We start from the raw sequence: 20,362 nt of genomic DNA on the forward strand, positions 1-20,362 counted from the left end.
GACCCGTTTCTTGTTGCTTAAACAAGGTTAGTTAAGGGTAGAGTCATGTGAATTCATTTGCATTCTTTACATGCCATCGCTTTTACTCTGCTTACATCTGTCTCGCCTCATTTACACTTTCAAAGTCATTCATTTATTAGAGTTGCTTTTGAGATACTGCACTGAAAAAAAAAAAAAACCCTATTCTGGAAAAATGTTTCTGACTGAAAAGCATCTGAAAGCATTTAGACGATAATAGGATACTTAAACCCAGTGACAGCCAAACTAATGGGTTTAAACATCTCACCAAGGCAGATTTCATTGCATGTTTTATAGGCTAATGAGAAAAATCCTCCCACACCACAGTGTAGGAGATCTCTTGTCAGATATCTGATCGAAGAATAACACAAGAAGTTGTGGTCGGGGTCGTCACTTCAACAATCCAGTGACCCCTCATATATATATCACACAGCCCCAAATGTTGACCTTATGTGGTGTAAAAGCACACTTACGGGTGCAGGCCATGGAGGCGGGGTCTCCTTCTGCTCGAAAGTAGTTCTTCTCGCAGCCACAGTGCAGTGAGCCCTCATGGTGAGAGAAACTATGTGGTGGACACTTTGAACACTCCATATTTCCAAGGGTGGATTTGTAGAAGCCGGCTCTGCACACTGGAGACAAAAGAACAGACAGATACATGAGCATCATGCTGAGCCAGCATACCCAAAGCTACCTAATAGCTGCATTTTCGGTCAAAGCACAGAAGAAGAAAGGGGAGACAGGGTTTATTTAATGCACTCACAGGCAGGCAGACACATCGTGAGAATAAGGCGGACTCTAAATCTGCAGTTAATGTTACAAGAATCCATTGACTGTTGTAGAAGAAGAAAAAAAACAGTAATTCTCTGAAATGTCTAAGTCTCTATTTCTCTCCCTCTTCATCTCTCAGAGGGCACAGCATGAATAATGCAAATTGTCCCTTCAGATAAAAGGGCTGCTCTCTTTAAATATCGTTGATAATAAATCTGCACTCAGCGGTTCTTTTAACTCCTACACACCACAAATCTGTTGCAATCTGTGGAAGTAGGGTGACACTCCACCTGTGTATACTACAGTAGTTCACATGTGTGTGTTTGTGTGTAGGAAGAAAGATCAAGGGTGAAAACAACTTTTATTTATTTAGCTATTATTATATTTGACTCTTTATAGTTCTGCTCTCCTCTTTTCAGATTTCACCGGTTAAAACTTTTGCCATCATAATGGCTTAATGCTATAAACTGTAAAATTACTGGAGGAAGGCTGAGTGATGACCATTTGATCACTGATGCACATTTTTGGGTCAATTTGGGGTGGCTGGCATGTTGAAAACGCTGTCTCAAACTTTAGATCCACTTGGTAAGAAGACAAAAGGTGGGTCTTAAGCCTTCTGACAAGAAGCTACATTGTGCCATCTCACTGCCATATAAGCCATGCACCTACTTAAACATAGCTCACATCCTCTATTCAAGACTACAAAAAAGTATCTTGGACCCTCACCCAAACTCCAACAGGAAGTCCACCAGTTTCATCTCAGTTTTAAAATAAGACTTCTCATATGGTGCCTAATGACTTTAACCTTATATAACTTTTGTCTTCTTCAAAATTTTCAGGCAATGTAACAATACTATACTGAAGATACCCACATGCTATTATCTCATCATAGTGCCCTCTACTGGCATCAAGAAGTGACACAGTTGGGCCATTTCCTTATGTCTCTATCTGTACTGAACCTAACAAGCCCAGATTTTTCAGCTGAAGCCCTCAAAAACTGTCCACAACACTAATGTGTCATTAAAGAACACCACACTGGCAATGTTAGCAGTTCGGTATCTCGCCATTTTCACAGGAAGTAGGCATAACTCTCATATACAACATCTGATTTGCTTCAAATTTCACATGTAAAGCCTGCCCCTCTACGTATCCAAAGGTTAATTGAATCATTTTGCTATAGCCAAGATAGAAGGGCCTTGATATCCATGCACAACACTGACAAATCTTATTAAATGATGCCTCACTGTCAGTGGGAGCATTTTGATATCTCGCCACATTTCACAGGAAGTTGGACTAATTCTGATATGAAACATCTCATTTGCCTCAAATTTCCCATGTATAAACATGGCTTACCACTCTACAGACTGTAATGCTAATTTGATGGTTTTGCTGTAGCGCCACCTATTGTAAGAAACCAGTAACTCCTTTAACATTGACATGAATACCCAATATTCTTTGAATTCTATTCTACAAATATCAGTCCTTCACAGATCACATGTACACATTAGCATACTGCCACCTAGTGTTGACAGCCAGTACTACCTCATATAGTAAGTGAAATATGCTCTTTATATTGATTGAATGACAGTCCTGGGAAACACACTCCAACATGCAGTGGTATATGAGGGCTCCTCAGTGTTGCTTGCAGACCTTGTGGTAATTATCATTATTATCATTGTTACTGTTATCAAACCAGGCAGTAAACATGTTCATTTTTTACATAAAAAACAACATTGTGACAAAGGGGGTGTATGCAACTTCCACTGCCTCTGCAGTTAAGTCTCAATTGAACACAAAAGGAATTGCTTTTCTTTTTTCTTTTTTCTTTTTGCACTGTGGCGCAGGGTCACCTGTCCTTTAACCAGGGGTTTGATCCCCAATTGGGGCAACTGTGGATCAGTAGGTAGAGTTGCCATCTTGCAATTGGAAGGTCATGATTCAACCCCAAGCTCCATCTGTCACATGTTGATGTGTCCTTGGGAAAGACACTGAACTCCAGTTTGCTCCCTCTGCTGCCTCAGTGGCAGTGAATATGAATAGATGCGTATGAATAACATTAGTTCATACTAGTGGCCAACTCTCGCAACCTTCGCCACAAGTGTGTCGGTGTGGGGTGAATGGGTGTGAATGGCTGCGTAAAAAGCGCTTTAGTGCTATAAGGTGCTTTACAAGCTCAAGCCCGTTATCAATTACCTCTGCATTAGCTTCATTTTCAATTACTAAGGCTTCTACTTGAAGAAAACACATTTAGAGATAAAAAAAAATATTCCTTAAAACATCTCTAATAGATGTATAACTGTTACTCATATAAGAAATGCAGATGTAAACAACCCAATGTCTTTTTGATTTGATCATTATCATGATTGAAAAGAGCAAACTGTTTTTGCAAGTCACTGAAATTTGAATTTTATTGGAAAATAGAAGGATGACTCTGATTGATCCAGACCTGTTTCTTTTTTTTTTTGTTTGTTTGTTTGTTTGTTTGTTTTTTGTATTTTTTAAAACCCAAACATGGACTCCAAATGTTATATGATACTGTTACAGGCATCTTACTCGCTCACATACACACACATGAAAACACACACTAGACGAACAAAATGGCTAGCGGCACTAGTGAGCCAGCAGAATGTGTGGGCTCAGCAGAACAGGTCTGACAGATCCCAGTGGTGGACAACACACTTCTGCAAAAGCCAACACTGCTGATACTACTGCCATATCCATCACTGACACTGGCACACCAAGGTCCCTGCGCTGCACTAAATACTCTTCTACCCCCCACTTCACAGCGTGTACGTCTGCATGCATGCGTGTGCGAGTGTGTGTGAGAGTAATAGTATGTGAAGCGGGTTTAAACAGCCCTATATGATCCTACTGATGGAATGACAACCACAACGCTTGCTGACACACGCAAAACAGACCACCCTGATTGGAGGACACGGCAGGAAATTGGACCTGACAGCGAGCGCCCCTGGCCAATCAGGTAGCAGAAGCAGAGAGATAAGCGCTGGGTCAGCAGAAATGAAACAGAAAACAGAAGTCCTGATAAAAGAGATAAAAGTTCAAATGAACTGATCTCACAACAGTGGCTGATTCCTAGCGTGTTCCCTGCCTTCATGAAGAATGTTTGGCTGAACACTTATGCCACTAACAGCTCACCACAGGAAACACCAAAGAAAATGCCTTCACTAAATTTATTGGAAAGCTAAACCACTGGGATCAAGTCCAACTGAATCTGTTTTCATTTAGCTACTGTGTGTACTAGCTCCTAGAACTGATTTAAAAGTGGATTCACAACCAATTCAAATGTATAATTAGTCAGCACATATAGTAAGTACATAGCTACATAGATGCTGTATAACTTCAGAATGTTGTATGTAGGCTAATGTATCATCTTTTCTAGTTGTGTTAGAATAATGTATCATCCATAAAAAGGTCAAAACATGTATGTTGAAATATTTTCAAAATGTAGTACAGATGTATGACTGTATGAAGTTTTCTGCTAAAAAAATAAGTGCATTAGTTCGAGACTTTGAGAAAAGTTGCATAAACCAGTGTCAGTGTATGTGCTAATATATTCTATTATCTTAGCACATTAAACCGCATGACCAAACCATAATCAAATGGCCAACTGTGGCCCTTGGTCCAATTTTAAAGACACAGCTAGTTTAAAAGATAAAATGAAATTTGACCCATATGAAAACACAAAGCTTGTGCATACCTTTTTGTACCTCTTTGTTTGGACAATAGGTGGCAATGCAGCTAAAGTAACTCTGCAAACCAACATTTTGACAACAGTTTGCATTATGTAAATTATCACTGGATCACTGGAAACAACATATTTTGATTCATGAAGTGAAATTTGTTCTTAAACGCATAAAGTCTACAAAAACTACCTAGAATGCACATTTGTGCACAAGGTTTTGTGCAACATTGCACACTTTAGCCACCTCAAGGGGTGGTGGCGTTCCCCAGGCTCTGGCGATGTTGTTTTGGGGGTCACAGGCTGAAAAGTTGGGGAGCCTCTGGATAGGATACCAAAAGTTAAAAGTTAAAAACCTGACCTGCAAAACCTTATGAACAAAATGTTCAATAAGGTTGAGTGAACAGTCTGCTAACAGGAAAAAAGATTGTCCTCTATGAAAACATTCAAACCCAGCAAGCATATCGCCATACTTAAAGCTAACCTCATAAAGTGGCTACACAGTCTACGCAACTATATTAGCTTTAGCTCACTTTGCTAAAGCTAACTTAGCTTCATAGGAATATGTAGTAATCTTAGCTAAAATAGGCATTAGCTTATTTGGGCTAGGAGCAATAATCAATGGGGCTAGGAGTTTGTGAAACTTTTACACATTAATGTGCAATTGTATCACTTATTGTTATAAAATACTAACTCTTTAAGCTTTCTGGTGTGTTTATGCTCTGAGTTATATTAATGTCATCATACCAAAATTATTGCTTAATAATATAACAGAATAATAAATCTGGATTCATCATTTGGGCTTGGCTTTGTACACCTCAGGAGTAACTGCATCTTTCCAGACTTGGAAAAATATGACAAGTCAACACTCCACAAATATAAGATAACATCCTTGTTCTCACTTGAAAGTTAGAAATATAAAGGGGCTTTTCTGTGTCTAAGACGGCCGTGAAACTTATTAGTCTGAGAGTGGATCTCATAAACATTTACTGTAAAAATTAATAACTAAAACTGCACTCACAGTATGAGCTTTTCATATGACAGTATATTGATATGTAGTATTTTCTTGACCACAGCCCTAAAAATGTTTTTATAACAGTTGGAAAAGGATAATAAAGATCCTGTTTCTTCCCTGTGAGTGTGCCAGGATAAAAAGCAGCTCTGACAGAGGCTGATGGTAAAATCAGACTCAGCTCACAGGAGGTTAACTACTTATCTGAAGGGGAACCGAGGTATGTTACAGTGACATTCAGCTAGTGTGTGCAGGGGTATGAGTGGATAGTATGATATCATGTGAGGTGGCATGTGTGTGTGCCCCAGGAGAGGAAACACAGCACCTCTTCGATGACAGAGTGTGTAAGATTAATTAAAAGATGGTTGTGTGTTGATGTGTGCATGTGACACATCCACACGGACACACATTCCACAAGAGCATCACGGCCTTTACAAATAGAAAGAAAATTAAATATTTGTAGAAGAGAAAAGAGGAAGGTTATCACCTCTCAATCATCTTTTATTTATTTTCAAATCGATAACGGCAGCAGACACAGCCTGTGAGAACAGGATATCTATCCGTGTATTTCTTTGTGATATGCACATGCATGCACAAACAGGCAGGCATTCAAGTTGCAAAAAACATCAAATATTCAAACGTCTTCCTTTTATTAATATAAGGACAAGTGAAAAACCATCTCTCTCCACACATCCATGCAAAGCTGCAGCAGCCACATGATAGTAGTTGTAAAATAACTGGGGCTGCAATTTGCTTGATCAATAGTCTGGGTCATAGGACACCCTCATCAATAATTAACATGACTGCTGCCTGCTGGTGGTCACACACAGACCTTCTTTTACAACATGCTAGAGGAAAACCTGACCTGACCTTGGTGAAAGGGGATTTTGTTACGATGCAGCTTTCAAATGGGACAACTTTCAAAGGCAACTATGAGAATTTATTGTCCAAATGAGACATTTTAAAGCCTAAAATGGTCAGTATTTCATCGTTTTAAAATGTAACCATTACGCCTAACAGTACATAACAGGGAATAAATGACAGGAATGTTCCATTACGTTATTATAATCTCATTAAAAAGAACAGACAAGCTTGCATGCAGTGATAATCAGGGAAACCTCACTCAATATTGCATGCAACATGTTAATTCTCACATGACTCATCACCTCATGACCTCATTGGTTGGTAGTAAATTGATTGGTGTCACCCTAGAAAAGTGGGAAAGTACTTCTGCCCTTGATCGCTTTCCTTTTGTCAGCATATCCAGCAGCTTCAGTTTTGTTTTCATCTCTTTCTCTCTGACACACACGTCAAGGCTCAGTCTAGATGCAACCACAGCCGGAGCTAAACACCAACCCAAACAACTGATTTCCTGTTTCCATACCACATTGCCTCTTTTTCTTTTCAATCCGACAACATCCCAATGACTTTCACTCCCTCTCTCCACCCCCTTCCATTTTCCTCTGTGTCCGCCTTTCCTTCATCCTGCCCAGCCTCTAGTTCTTCTAGTTTTCTGTGGCTTTCCTTTATTCCTTCCTTCTTTTCTTAATTGGAAAAGCTCTCTTTGAAATGGAAAAGTTATTTACTTTGACAGTTTAGGCATTTGGCTGGTGGTCTTACCCAGAACCACTTCCAGTGTTACAGGGAAACATGGCAGCAGTAAACATGTTGCCCCCCCTGCCATGAAATTCCCCTTTGGGTCGACCAGTAACAAGTTACAGAGATTTGAAGAAAGGTCAACGACTTATGAAACCAACATAGGCTTGGCGGGAAATTTCCACTGCCTTTTAATTATGTCATTGTTAAAAGTGGGACATCATGATATGATTTAGGAACATTTGGTATTTATTTGTAAAATATGCACTTAAAAATGTCATCATGATAATGATATGACAGCTCATTTTAATCTCACTGGACATTTTGTCTGTTAAATATTGTTTTAAGACTCTGGCAAATTTTTCAAAGACACTAAACGATGGCACAAAATTGGATTACAGTGAAAACAACTAGAAAAATGAGCCAAACTCTGTAAGAATCCACACGCAGATAGCAATAAAAACCACTCTTGTCTTAACAAAAGAAATATAGATCTACTTTTTAAAAGACAAAGACACATAGAAAACATTAAGCTGACTCATACACAATCCTTTACAGATGGTATTTCTGAAATCCAATGATATAAACTGCCTCTTGTCAGGAATATAAATAAAACTTATCATCCAAGTGGATATAGGCTGTTTCTTGTGGCTAGTTGCTCTGTATTCTATCTCTCTTTCATTCATTATTGCATCATTTGCCATGATAATAACATTTGGCACATACTGGAGTATTTCCATTCATCAGTATGACAGACATATGTGGATTTGCGAGCCATCTGAGCAGAGAAGTGATTTTGTACATCTGCGAGGTCCCAGAGCCAGTATCCATCAACTGCAGGACACATTAACCATCAGGGACAGTGAGGAGAGCTGCCAAAGCTAATCAGAATATAAGAAAGTCCTGTTACAGGCTCACGGCTCTTAAGGTCGTAATTGCTGCTTATTTTGTACTGTGGTCATTTTCAGTCCTGTGCTGGCGCAGCAGAAGCTAGCTAAAGGATCAGGTGGGATTTAGCAGCAATATCAGCACAATTTAGTGATTCCTTTGTTGGAGATTTGTAAGCCTGTACAAATTCCTTTTCCTTTCCTTTCCTTTAGCGGCTGAATGCCATCGATTGTAGCTGCAATATCCTGAAATGGGCACGGTATATGGATCAAGAGTGCATGTAAAAGGAAAAAAAAAGTCTCTGATGACAGAGATTTTTAGTTTATATATGTTTTTAGTATATGTAGATGAATTTGAGCATGACTGAAACATTCAAAAAGGCAATCACACTTTTTAAAATGGACAAAGCATAAGGAATTTTTTCTTTTCCATTTAGAGGGAGCCCTGTATATTAAGACATATTTGCCTTACTGGTATATCAGTAGTGTTAAGTATCACTGCTTTATAATCTTAAATGCATCTGTTTAGTGTCACCAATCTAAAATTAAAACATTCAAAGCTCCATTTTTCCACCTCAGTCTCAGCTTAAAATTCTCACTGATATAAAAAAAAAACTCTTCTGTGGTTGAAATGAGAAAATTTGCTCAACTAGCTTTAGCTGAGCACCAAAACTGTGCCACTTGATCCATCTCCGACCTTGATGTGCAGCTCTATCATTGCCATGATGACCTCATAAACTTCATTTTGAGCAGCCATAGAAATGAAGTGGCTGGCTTCATCAGCTGAGCGGTGAAGGGCCAGATTGGAGTTTGTGATGCTAACTGCAGGCTAATGGCCTGGAGAGACCCAGCTATTCAAGTCTGTTTATCTAACCACACTCAAAGAGACTCTTCTGCAGCCTAGATTTTCTTTGTGTGTTATGTGTGCACATATGTGTGTGTGCTCTTGTGTGTGTGTTTGATTTAGAGTCCAGAATGCTAATCATTATACCACACAAGCACCCGCATTCAGTCCGTGTAAAAGAAAGTTATCCTGCATATATGTTTGCGTGTGTATATTTGTGTTTTTGTGGATGTGTTGTGTGTAAGTTTGTGTCCAAAAAAATTTGGCAGAGTAAAGCTTAATTAAGTAATCTGATCCAACACTGATTTGCATAATAAAGCCTTCTGATGAGGAGGATAAGAGGAGGACCAAAGGAAGTAGAGGGAGATGAGGGGAGGAAAAGGAGGAGGATGTGAGGAGGAGGAGGAGGGAGTGCAAGGTGAGGACGGAGGAAGGTCTGCATTGTATTTATTGTTGCAGACAGGAAAGCACAAAGGAAATGTGTTTGTAAGTGCAAAACTACATAAGCACATTAACATCTTAAAAGAACAAACAAGAGTTTGTGTTTGTGCTTCGAGGTTTATTGACTTTAACAATCTGTGTGTCATTTACCAGTATTACTGCTTACACAAGTGGATGAGGAATAAATGTATTGATGTAGCAATCAAAGAAGCAGTACAGGCAAAGTCTGCTCCATTTTTAAAATTAGATACTAACAGTAGTGAATTTTGGCCTTCTAACATCAGTGTAACCTTGATGATAACAAGGACCGAAATTTGAACCCCTTCCTTTGTTTTCCTCTCTTACTATATTTGAATACAAGGCACTTTAAAGGGAAGTTAGCAAGCTTAGCAGACCTGTTCTGTATATAATGAAAAAGTAAAGCAGAGGCATTCTCAGTTATTTAACAATAGGGCCTTGTACATGAAAGCTAAGAGTTGACAAAACATTAAAGGCCAGTTCTGTAGAATATTTTCATCTATTAACTGCAGGGTAAAAGAAGTAGGGCTGTCAAATGATGGAAATGTTAAATCAGGATTAATCTCAGAATTTCTGTAGTTGACCATTTATGGTCACTTCCTCAGTGTCCTCCACCTCTCTGTGATACAGTAGAGCCAGAATGATTTTTTTCAGCCAATCTACAGAGATCAGTCAACCTCACAGAATTAACATCCCATAATCCGGCCAATCAAGAATGGTCCAGTGTTTCAAACTACCTTTTTCCTTAAGAACTTGAAAAATGTAGTTATACGTCTCTTTCGGTCCTAAACAAATGGCCCTAAAATCAAAAGTAACCACGATATGTTGATGGAACTTACACATTTTATTTTATTTAATTTTTTAATTTATTTTTTAAACATTTTTTAAGCATAGAGCTATATGACATGATGGGTATTGTTTGCCTAGGATTTCAAAGCAATTACTGAAATTTTGGCATGAAAAATAGAGGAACCATATATGGACATATGCCTGTTAAGGACATATGACCATTTCATCTAGCAAGCCATATTAAGGGTATTTTCTTGACAAATAACTCATTATAATGTAGGATAATAGTGCTCTATAGTGTAGTTGGATGTTGCCACTGGTTTGTAAAAATTGAAAAGTGATCCAGTGGTAAATTCTAATAATTTATAGAAATTATTAGAGTAAAATAGGCATGATTTTTGGTCAGTTTTATAAACTTATAACATTTTATTACATCTATGTGCTTCATATCAGTTCTTATTTATACTGAGAGCCATGTTTCTGCTCTCAACAGTTTAGAAATATGTGACATTTTTTAAGTATTCTTTTGGAATTACAAAGAAAACAAAGTGGTAAATAGTGAAATATATGGGATTTCAGTTTTACAAGCGTGTAATTGTGATTATTATAGGTGTTCGTTTTGAATTGTAAGATAAAACTAGTGGTATCACCATTCCTTACACAGGGTCCTGAAGCCAGTCATGTCCTGCCTCTAAAAGAGGTCATAATTTAAGGCAGCCTCGCCATGTCTCGTTAAATGAGATCTTGTATTTAAATGAACTGGTTAATTGGAACCAGACCTGCTTTTAGTGAAGATGTTAGCATGAACTTAACCACAGTAAAAGGAACTTAATATGGACTGAAAAAGAAATAAGGGGACAGTAAAGAGATTAATCTTTGATAAAACAAGGCACAGATGATTTGACTTTTCATTTAGCTGTTTCTGAAGTTTTTTTTTTAGGTGAAATGACACATTAAGGAGTGGTGCTGGACTTATTTTACATCACTCTAGCTGCAGAGAGATGCTGATGTGCCTAAAGGGAAAGTTAAACATGGGACTAATTTCATTTGGATAAAATGGTGCACAAAATGGCAATTAATAAGATTAATCTTGACAGCTCTAAAAAAAATCTATTTTATAAATGGCGAACTTTAAAAGTTACAATCCAGCTTCTATATTATTTATTCAATAGAGCAACATGGACATATTGGTCATTTTTCCTTTAAAGTTAATAAATGGAGCATGAAAGAGAAATAGCTCTTTGTTAAAGATTGTGGTCTGTGTGTGAGAGTGTGTGCCTAAGACTGCTGTTGTGTGAAGGACAATAAAGTGGAGCAAAACAGGGCAAGTACTGTACAAAACCCCACACACGCAGAGGCATGGATCAACTCCCTGCTGTATCCATCAAGGATGCAATAACTGTTCCCAACACTCTCCACACTCCAGAGGTTAGCCAGGTCAGTCAGAAAATCCAGGACAACCAGCACTGCTGCACAAACACGCTTTCCCAAATGCACACGCGCACATGCACACACACTGAGGTGATGTTAATTTCACAGGGATGGATGTGGGGAGACAGGACTTAGCCTCACACATAAACACAGGGAGCAGGGAGGAGAGACAAAGGACAAAGAGAGGATGAGGGAGGTTGTGGGTTTGGGACACGGATGGAGAGAGAGTGGTAAATCTCAGCCAAAACATAAAAACACATTACCACATTCCCACACTATGCACACACTTCAACAATACACATATTTGTCTCAATCCAACAAGCACGTTAGCATTACAACTGTTAGTATTTCCTGGGAACCAACATAGCAGTATATGTGTACATGTCTGTGTATTGTGTTATGTTGTGAAGATGACACTGACCTCTTGGTGCCCTCCCACTTGTTCAAACACAGATACACACATGTGCATTCCACTGTTACACTCCCTGGAAACACCACTGCACAACCAAACAGGCCTTTAAACCATCTACCTCCAGTCATCCTTTACAGGACTATTGTGCTGCTGTGAATAAAACCGATAACCAGTTGTGTACACCAAACACTCTTATTCAGCTGGTGATTTAGAGCTGGACAGGCCATTGTGCAGTAATCCCATCTGTGACAACAGCAGCCGTTAGCAACCATGTCACCATTTCCATGCTGATGTGGAAACATTGATGTGGGACACAGACAGACTTCAATCCTCTTTAGAGTTTCATTTGGTCAGTAGGGAATTTACCAGTAATTTTAGTCAAATCTAAAGCCAAAGCAATGCTTTTTAATATTTGATACAAAACAGGCTTTTACTGTCATTCAACAAGGATCATGACATCACATTTTTAAGCTAAAAGTAATGTATATCTGTCTGCTGTCTTCTTTTTGAAGAGATCAACAGAACAAAATGAGGGGTTGGATGGAAAACATTTTAAAAGTAGTAACACGTTTGATGAGCACTTCAGTGCAGATGAACAAACAAAAACACTGTAGTGAAAAGATAGTGATAGAAAGGGTGAGTAAAAAGGGTAGTGATGCTTTAAACATTAATTAACCAGTTAAATATGTGTCTATATGTGTCTGTGTGTTTGTGTGAGCATGTCTGGCCCCTCTTTGTCACGCCCATTTATAGAGACAAGCAACACCAGAGCAGTTTTATTGACCAGTGCCAGAGCGGACACTCTCTGCACTTTAAGAGAAAATAGGCCATCTACAATGCTGCCGGACAGACACACACACGCACACACACACTCTTGCACACACACAATGATGGTGACCCACTTCACTCAATGTGCGTAGTCGGCAAGACTTACAATTGCTGAGAAGAAATTGATGTGAGGCACTTTTATAATCGCATTGATGCAGGACAGCGTCAATGTCGTTTAAAACGTTTCAGGACACGCAACATTTTATTATAAAACTAAGAAAAAGAGTAGGATGAAAAAAAATGTATCTGCTTTAATGCTGATTTCTAATCTTATTCGTTAATGACATTAAGCAGTGGTCTAAACAATATTCATGCAGTTTTAAATGATTTAAATTGCCACTAATTTATTAAAATTTGAATACATGTACAGAACTCTTACTGAATATGCTTTATAAATACATATCTTAGGATGATTAAACACCATAGGGACAAAAGTATTTGGCCACACCTGTTGAGTGCTGAATTCAGACGTTACAATCAGATCCACTGCCACAGGTGTGGCAAACATTTGTGATGCAAAATGGGTCGTTCTGAAAAGCTCAGTACCTTCAGAGGTGGTACTGTGATGGATGCCACCTTTACAATAAGATAGTCAAAATGATCAATCCCAGTGACATTCCAGCCAATGAACAGAGGTTTAAAGGCAGGTTCAGCTTTTCAAACAAAATTTAACTGAACTTCCAAAAACAAGTCCAAGAAAAGAGAAACAGTGAATCTGTTTCTCTCCAAGGAGACCAGAATGTACATACACTATATGGACAAAAGTATCTGGCCACACCTGTTACTTATTGAATTCAGATGTTTTAATCAGACCAGCTGCCAAAGGTGCATAGAAATAAAGCACCTAGCCATGCAGTCCCCATTTACACACATTTGCGATACATAATTGCTTATTCTGAAGAGCTAAAGGAGACCCACTCCATACTCAAGTATATATATTTGAATACAATGTCATCACAGGCATTGTTGGTGTAGTGGTCAGGTGTCTGAATACTTTGGTCCAAATAGCGTTTTTTAATTTTCCATGTCACACGTAAGCACACTGTTTCTTCTATCTACACTAACAAAAATACAGTTAAGCCAAATTCACATTCCAAAGTGAACTACAGCCCTTTCCTTTCTGACATTTAAGAAAAAAACTCAGCGATTTCAGCATCAGTTGTGTGCTCTTACTCTAACCCCCTCCCGTTTATTGATATTCCGATGAAGATGCATCCATATGCTTGCTGACATTGAGCCCCAGTCAGGAAGGAGCTCCCCTGCCTGCTGAGGTCTGAGTGAAAAGTTGTAAAGCCCCCCCTGGGGAAAGACCACTTTCACTGGAGGACCACCTGAGGACGACTGAAGGACACAAACACAGGAACACGCACACGTTTATGCATATGCTGACAGACACCTCCTCACACATCTCAGTATGCTGCTGCTGCCATATGGTAAAGAGCCCCCAGGCTCTTCTCACTTCAGACAACATGACGTTGTGGCTCATACTGCCCACAGTGTTACTCTCACTGGGAAGTGAACCACCTAGACTACAGAATAGACGCTGGCACGAGCTAAAAAACAGATGGAAAACAGTATCATAACTCCCAGCAGTTGTTTTCTATTCCTTTCCCAGAATCATCACTGAGGGGCTACCACAAATCAAAACTTATCAACACATCCTGTTGTTGATTTTCATATGGAATATTGTGTGGAAGAAATTACACTGACAGTGGTCTGGTTTTGCATTTGTTGCTATGGGAGACATCATAAACCACTGCATAAACAGTGATATGATCCATAAGATTTTATTCCTTTAGTTTCCACAGCGCAATCATCAAACTATAACTTCACTTAAATACACCCTGTACAGTTGTTTTAGTGGCCAGTGGATTTGTCTTTCCTTAAATTTAAAAACAGCCTGTAAGGGATGCATGTGTGTTTGGGCTAACAGGATTAGAATTTCAGATGGGAAACAGCGGCGAGGGCGGCCATGACTCCAAGGCCACAGGTGGAATGACAGAGTAGAGTAAGTAACTCGGAAGGTACTTTTTCAAATATTCATCATAGCTAGCTTAATCTCAGAAACATATCATCACACCAAGCCAAATATTTCACATGTATCTCATTAGTTCTAACCTTGAAGTGAACACCACCTTATGAATCACTGACAGAAGCAGGAAGGTCAGAGTCCATTAGTTAAGGTCTGAGAATTCCTCTGTGTAGTCCAGGTCTGAGGTGGCTAATAGGATTGTGCTGCATGCCAGAGGGGGGAATGAAAGGCAATTTGATCAAGGTTTCATGTGACAAAATAATAATCACATTCACAGCCTCATGCTAAGGAAGCAGCACCTTCTAATAGCATTGTTTTGTGTTTTGTCCATTAACCTTGAATTGTTCATATCTTGATGTATTAACTCAAGAGAGATGAGGACGTGTGAGTCAAGCTAGGAAATCCCAAATAACCTGGAAACAATGTTGAAATCTTGATAAAGAACCCTCAAAGGATCATTTCTGAATACACAATTAATGCTTTATGTTGACTTTTATCCTTTTATCTTTTTATGCAGGTCAGACACATACATCATTTATTTATTGTGTGTGTCAAACATTAAATGGCACATTTATTGGCAACCATTTCTGTGGTTTTTGGAGCAAACAAAGTGCAAAAGTTGAGGAAGTAAAGCACATAATCACTTTTCAAGTGAACATTCCCTGTGTGCATTTATGCTCTAATTGAACACAACAGTATTTTCACTATTACTACACAAAGGTATTTAGCAGCAGCGGATTTATTTCACAGACAATTTATTTTTCTCAGTCCACCCGCAACTCGCAGCTCAGAGGAGCACAAATGCAAGCGAAGAGAGATGTCAGTAGTGATTCAGAAAGGTGAGGGAGAATCAGCTGTGCTCAGTTTCTTTACTAACTGCTACTCGACATATTTTTAAGTCTCAGGAGCAAGACTTGAGCACTTTCCTCTTCAGCTGGACTACTTTATAGACAACCTGCTAATGAAGTACTCATGGCATGAGATCCTGTCACACCCCTAATGTCAATAGTTGGCTAAGACAAGATCAAATTATTTAATTGAATGAAGGATGATATTAAGTCAATGAATAATGACATCAGTTTCATTGTCTGTTTCCATGGAAAGTCAGCAATATCAATGTGACTTTTCAGAGTATTATGATCAAATAAAAAAAATGTTGTTTTTTTTAAGATGACTGATGATTTCTTAACTACTTCAAAAAGTACTTTCATTGTCATGTACCTTACAAGAGCTTTTAAGGAGAATAATTGGGGTTCATATTAAAACAACTAATCCCCACATTCAGTTGTGTACTGTGCTGCTCATGTGTAAAAGTAGCTTATTTTATATTATGAATAGGTCTGTTGAAAAATATTTCATCCCCCAAACATTTTCAATTTGCTTGAAATATCTGTCGTTGAATGAGTGAATAACATGAGTTTATACAGTGGATGGATTTTGCTAAAAATATATAGAACTGTTGATATCTGAGAACTCTTAAGGGCAAACTACTGCATCAAGACGAAGTAAGGAACTGCTACCCTATAGGAGTGTGTGTTCAATATGTGCATGCATTTGTGTGTCCATAGATGTATACATGTGCATGCTTGTGTGTGTGTGTATGCATGCCAGAGGATTCCTAGGGCAGGTGTCTCAGCAGTGGTTGGGGCAAAGCAGCGCTAAATCACTCCTCAACTGACACACCTCACCACAGGGTGCCCCGCCATGTGTTACTGCAGAGGGAGGGTGAGGGAGAGAGAGACCCGGGGTAGCGGTTACTGGGTCAGAGAGAAGGAGAGAGATAAACTTCTCTATAAATCAGCATCTTGTGATTTGGACACATGTGTGTGTGTTTGTGTAAGTGTGTGCACGACCGGGAGAGACAAAGAAAGAGAGACAAGGTGCATGCAATGCCCTTGGAAGTGTGTTTGTTTTTGTGTCTTACTGTTTATATGTATGCACCACTTCTGCCCGTGTCTGTGTACTTGTATATGACAGACCAGCGCAGGTGAGCTACAGACACAGCCAGACATCCTGGCACGAACCAAGAACATATCAAGGCTCTCGCCTTACCCTCACCGAAACCTTCTCCTGGCTAACTCCCATCATCCTCAGCTGCTGCGGGGTATTTCACACACAATAACACACATATTCTGGTTGAAAATGAATTATATCAAGAATTGAGGTTATTCTCATTTATATATTTATTTTGTTTTCAGTATCAGAGGTCTTATGTGTTGAACAATTAGAACAGGGATGGGCAACTTAGATAACAAGGAGGGCCATGATTATTTTTTTCATTTGTTTTTGTTTTTAAGATTTATTTTGTGACTTCTTTGAAAATTAACGAGAGATAGAAGAGTGGATAGAGCTGGAAACAGGGTGGAGAGAGTGGGGAATGACATGCAATGAAAGAGCCACGAGACGCCAGACTTAAACCTGGGCTGCCCACATGCATGGGGCGCAACCTAAGTACCTGGCCATCTGTGCCCCAGGACCACAATAACTAGTGTAAGTACACAGAAAGTATAATCTATTACGGCTGAGTAAAAGTGATTAGTTACTTTCTACCCCTGGTTACATGTTTGCCATATGAATGCAAAAATGTTCACAGAAATGCACACCTGCTTCAATCTTATCTTACACACGTATTCTGTGTACACACATAGGCACAGAAACCTGCTGAGTGTGTAAACAAAATGTTTCGTGCATTGAATATGTTAGTGAGTCATCACTGATGACACAAGCATGGATAGTATTCACATGGGTCCTTTAAAAATAAACTTCCTGTACTAATCTTAGAACACATACACGAACACACATTTACACACACACAAACGCACACACATACTCACAACTAAGAAAGCTGTGAAGATTCATGAGAGCACTTACACAACACACTAGAGACTAAATAAGATTAAGTAAAATGACTCAAATTTAGGAATAATAAATATATGAAAACTGCATGAATGAAAGTCAGTTTAGTTTTAAAAAAGCCCCAAGATCTGCAATGCAAAAACTGAGCCCTTTAATGCACTACCGTAGAGTGGCCTTGATTCAACTGATCAAGTGTAATGCCAGTTTATGATATTGGCATACTGCCTCTCAGTGACTAAGGTAATCTTAAACAAAGAAACGTAACAAAGAACTTGGATATTTTTAAACACTTGGTGGAAGTGGTTAAACATGTGCTCTCCTTCTCAGAGTCAAAATAAGATTCAAATTCCCTTGAGTCTCAAATTCATGTTATTCCCTAAGCTCAGGATTGACTCAGTCGTGACTTTCCAAACTTTATTCTCTGACTTTGTGTACTAGGGGTGCGGTGAAGAGGGTATTTTGTGTTGTCGGGGCAGAGCTATTGAGAAGTGCGGCTTCAGCAGAAGTGTATATCCAGTTTGGCACCCTGCAGGGCTAACCTTAGTGGGAGTCTGTAGAGCCCCAGCTCATCGCAGTGGGAAACAGAAGTTAAATAACCAGATTCAAGTAGACATCCTCTGGAAGCAAAGCTCACAGGTTTCACCTGAGATATTGTGATGTGCAAATACACTTTGAAAAGTCTTACTTGCAGTCACATACACTGGGAAAACAATACAGATACACAACATGAAAAGACATGTGGAGACTCACATGTCTTGTTCCACTGTTATCCTTCCTCAATCTCAAAGAGAAAACATGTGGATGTACAATAGTGCATATGGCTAGGAAGACTGGTAGAGCTGGAACAGATGAATCAGTACAAACTGAATTTGATACAGAACTTCCCTTCGAATACATACTGTATACTTTAAAAGAATACACATATGATTACACAGTTCTTAGCATCAGTCAGACATGCTTCTATTGGGGAAGCTGAAACTGAAGTTGACACACACTGTAAAGAAGTTATTGGCCTTTTTAAGGAGAAAGCACATACTGTCCATTCTGTGTCATTCACTGGTCCCCAGCCAACCACAGCTAGTGAACCTTACCTCAACACTTTGTAAAACCTTCTATGAAATCTGCCTTGACCTGTCTTAAAAAGCTGAAGAGTTTTAGAGTCTCATGATGGTCAAAGGGCAAACTCAGAAGCTTTAATGCCCAAGGAAGAGCCAAAATGTGCAGAAACACTGAATTCTTGTATTATTTTCTTTAAAATCTAATTTGACTGATACTTTTACCACACCATTTTAGCCCAAACCATTTCCTAGTAGCCCTTTCCCTTCATTTAAAGAAGAATTATAATGTTGATAGCTGTCTTAATTACCGACAAGAATAGGCCACCAGCAAAACCCACCTTAAAGCATCAATGAAACCGTTTCTCTTCTCTGTCTTATTGAGTTCATTGGTTAGCAATAGTGTAGGCTAATGTTATGAGGAATGGCAAGAGCATGAAAGGCTCTCACCGCTGCCATTCATCAAGAGAGAAGGTGGACATTCATCATTAGGTTGCAAAACAGTCCCGTAAAGAATGGACTGACACGGCCCATTTAAATTCAAACCAAATTTGGAATGCTTTTGTGTATTGTTTTAGTATTAAGGAGCATTATTAAGAAGCCAAGTATATTGTTTCTGTCTGTTTGAGAAATTATTTGCAATTAGTTTAATAGCTAAAATTTGACAAAACACAAATCTGGATAGAAAGTCTTTCTCACACACAGACATGTAACAGTGTCCCCCTTAATGCTGGGGCCAGTGACAGGCTGAAAGGCGAGAGTGATGGATGGGCAGGGCTTAATCACCTTTAATCAGCTCTGTCCTTGAATAATGATGAACAGTCCTTTTTAACACAGAGAATACAGAGAGAAAGAGAGGGAGAAGCTTTGAGAAAAGATGTGTGTTGCAAACTCTTTGTTGAATTCACAAGTAGTGGCAGATGCCACCCCTCCTCCTCTGCTTTCATTCCATACATCCACTTTGTTAAAGCCGCACAGTCTGCATAATACACCGGCAACTGTGTTTTCTCTGCTTGGCTCACACAGTCTCATCCATGTACCTTTAACCTACAACAAAATCAACTGACAACAGTCTACATTTAGCTCAGCAAATGCTAGATGCAGGCGTTGCTGGGTGACTGCCATTTTCCTCTAAATTCCACAAAGAAAGCTGAGATAGAAATATTCAGCGCCAGACGCTGTCGATGTTAAAATGGGCTCTCAGCTCTGCAGGTGTGAAAAGCACCCACCACTCAGAAGAGACACAACAGTTAAAAAATGTCGACTATTTCCTGATTGAATGCAACTCAGTGCATTTTTTCTCTCTTTCCCGGGGTTATGTTTTAACTTTTCAGCCATCACATCTGTTGAAAATAAACAAAACATTTGTGAAACCTTGAGTCACTTACAAACAGCACTGAATGGGAATTTACAATTTTATTAGATACTGATGAAGGTTTCTATGTTTCTGGATGAACAGGGTAAATATATCATTCTTTCTATCATTTTCAAACATCCATTAGCCCCATCAGTCTCCATGAACCCTCCCACTCTCCCATCAACCACCCCAGGCCTGGTGGTTGACAGGCAGCCGAGCAGCAGCGCTGTCAGGGAGGCCAGAGGCTGGAGCGTGGGGGGCCTGATGAGGCTGCTAAGCCCCAGGACAATGCCATTACAGTGGGGATGAGGACTGCAT

The 20,362-nt window shown here is 39.2% G+C and overlaps 1 protein-coding gene across 4 annotated transcripts in view; it reads right to left on the bottom strand.

Moving 5' to 3' along the window:
* The window catches only part of epha3 (eph receptor A3), a 130,996-nt gene that overhangs the window by 61,567 nt on the left and 49,067 nt on the right, over positions 1-20,362 (bottom strand). For all 4 annotated transcript variants that reach the window (XM_041806798.1, XM_041806800.1, XM_041806797.1 and 1 more), the window contains one exon: positions 492-647. In XM_041806798.1, the coding sequence (XP_041662732.1) occupies positions 492-647 (156 nt within the window). The remainder of the gene's footprint in view (positions 1-491; positions 648-20,362) is intronic.

Source organism: Cheilinus undulatus, linkage group 15 (genome assembly GCF_018320785.1).
Source record: "Cheilinus undulatus linkage group 15, ASM1832078v1, whole genome shotgun sequence".
NCBI classification, from domain to species: Eukaryota; Metazoa; Chordata; class Actinopteri; order Labriformes; family Labridae; genus Cheilinus; species Cheilinus undulatus.